A 2,531-nucleotide genomic window follows, 5' to 3' on the forward strand; every position below is an offset into this window, starting at 1 on the left:
CGGCGCCGTGGCCCGGACCCCCACCCAGGGAGCCTGGGAACAGACGGGCGCCCACCTGCTGCCCTTCCCTCTGCCCTGCCCGGCCCTGTGCAGCACATCCTCCTCCCATCCGCCACGCGGCTCAACTTTGGGTGGGCCAAGAGCCACCTTCCACCCACACTATGAAGACAACAGCCCCGCGCCCCTTGTTTGTGCAGCTCCCGTGGCCTCATTCGACCAGAGGCCTCGGGCTACTTTGGTCACAGCTGTTTCCTCAAGCAAGGGGGAGGCGGGCGGATGGACCGAATGCTAACAACTGGGAGCAGCTCAGCCCCCTGCATCCCCTCAGGAGTCCCAACGGGACGAGAAAGAGCCAATCTCACAATCAGCCAGGGACCCACTCGAGCCAGGCTGCCTCCCAGGCTGGGCCAGGGTGGCCCTGGGTGCGGGGCCCTGGGGGGCCGGCTGGCAGCCCAACTGGCACAGCTGTGCACTCACTGTGCAGGTAGTCGGCCAGGTCCCCACCGTTGCAGTACTGCAAAAGACCAGACATGCATCAGGCTGCAGCAGGGACCAGGGCCCACCTCCCAGCCCTGCCCAGCCTCCCCACCCCTCACACTTGGACACTACTCCCTGGGCCCTCCGGCGCCTGCCCACCCCAGGGCAGGTGTCCCCACAGTCCCTGCTGGAAGACATCAGTAGTGATGCTCAGCAGTCATGGCAGCTGACACCTGTAATCCCAGCACTTTGGGAGGCCGAGGTGGGCAGATCGCTAGAAGTCAGGAGTTCAAGACCAGCCTGGCCAACGTGGCGAAACCCCATCTCTACTAAAACTACAAAAATTAGCCGGGCTTGGTGGCACACACCTGTAATCCCAGCTACTCGGGAGGCTGAGGCAGGAAGATTGCTTGAACCCGGAGGTGGAGGCTGCAGTGAGCTGAGATCGCACCACTGCACTCCAGCCTGGGCGACAGTGAGACTCCATCTCAAAAAAAGAGAAAAGGTGCTCGTCACCCTCCCCCCTGGCCACATCCCTCCCTCTGGGGCTCCCAGGGCCATGGCCATCAGCCTGCACTTGTCCTCACACCACAAGGCACTCACCTCCATGACCAGGTAGACAGAATTAGCCATTTCCTGCAAGACAGAAAAGAGGCTGTGAGAGGTCCCAGTGCCCCCGGGCCCTACTGCAGGGAGTCTGGCTCAGCCCCAATTCAGCCTGGGCAGGCCCTGCAGTGCCAGGACTTAGCTGGTCATCCGGCAGCCAGGAGACAAGGACATCTGTGGGCCACATGCTTTGTAGGTGGGTGTGTTCTGTGTTTTGTGGCCATCCAGGTCTCCATCATGATCAAGGTAAAGGCCCCTGGTCCCCCATATAAGCGACAACTCCTGGCAGAGGACATACCCTCTAGCAGGAAGGGTGAAGGCCAGGTGTGTGGGCAGGCCTTGGCCCTCAGGCCACAGACACTTCTCAGCTCCTGAGCCCAGGATCAAAGACGCCCCAACAGGGCTGGTCGCAGTGGCTCACGCCTGTAATCCCAGCACCATGGGAGGCCAAGGTGGGTGGATCACAAGGTCAGTGTTTGAAACCAGCCTGGCCAACATGGTGAAACCCCGTCTCTACTGAAAATACAAAATTTAAACAGACGTGGTGGTTCACACCTGTAATCCCAACACTTTGGGAGGCCGAGGCAGGTGGATCACGAGGTCAGCAGTTCGACACCAGCCTGACCAACATGGTGAAACTTCGTCTCTATTAAAATACTAAAATTAGCCAGGCGTGGTGGCGTGCGCCTGTAATCCCAGCTACCCAGGAGACTAAGGCAGGAAAATCACTTGAACCCGGGAGGAGAAGGTTGCAGTGAGCTAAGACCGTGCCACTGTACTCCAGCCTGGGCAACAGAGTGAGACTCCATCTCAAAAAAAAAAAAAAAAAAGAGACGCCAACAGATTGCAGATTGGCACTGCCAGGCTGACCCAGAGGCCTGGAGGCCTCCAGCTGCCCTACCCCAACCTGGCTGCAGCTTAGGCTGCCACCCCTCGACCCAATGCCTTCGGTCAGAGGCATCCCAGCCACCCCCTCCACTGCTGGGCCAACAAGGCCTGGCCAGCAGCTGCTCAGCCCTCAGCTCAGACACAGACCTGACCAGGGGTGCCACCTGCACCTGCCCTTGCCTGCCCCATGAAACTCAGAGTGAGCCACAGGCACAGACACAGCACACACCCCAACGGCCAGCATGCATACCCCCTCACCTGGGACTGGGAGCCTCCCTGTAGCCCACCACTCACTCCCCGCAGCCACAGGAACAAGCCCTCATCACTCCCGTTTCACAGACAAGGAGAGTGAGGCCCAGGAAGCCACATCAAACCAGGCAGGCTGGGCTGGAGGAGCGAGGGCCCCACATACCCAATTTGGGGCCTCCGAACAGGAGGAAGCCCTCAAAGCCCCTCCCTCTGCCCTGTACACATCCACACGCTCTAGGCCTCCCTCTGCCCTGTACACATCCACACGCTCTAGCCCCTCCCTCTGCCCTGTACACATCCACACGCTCTAG

General features: G+C 60.4%; 1 protein-coding gene across 1 annotated transcript in view; it reads right to left on the bottom strand.

Moving 5' to 3' along the window:
- Positions 1 to 2,531, bottom strand: part of ULK1 (unc-51 like autophagy activating kinase 1) — a 77,785-nt gene that overhangs the window by 14,938 nt on the left and 60,316 nt on the right. Inside the window, exons 12-13 of the mRNA XM_011982235.1 lie at positions 1,081 to 1,113; positions 381 to 514 (exon numbers count right to left, since the gene is read on the bottom strand). Coding sequence (XP_011837625.1) covers positions 381 to 514; positions 1,081 to 1,113 — 167 coding nt within the window. The remainder of the gene's footprint in view (positions 1 to 380; positions 515 to 1,080; positions 1,114 to 2,531) is intronic.

This window comes from Mandrillus leucophaeus, unplaced genomic scaffold, assembly GCF_000951045.1.
Source record: "Mandrillus leucophaeus isolate KB7577 unplaced genomic scaffold, Mleu.le_1.0 Scaffold237, whole genome shotgun sequence".
Lineage (NCBI taxonomy): Eukaryota > Metazoa > Chordata > Mammalia > Primates > Cercopithecidae > Mandrillus > Mandrillus leucophaeus.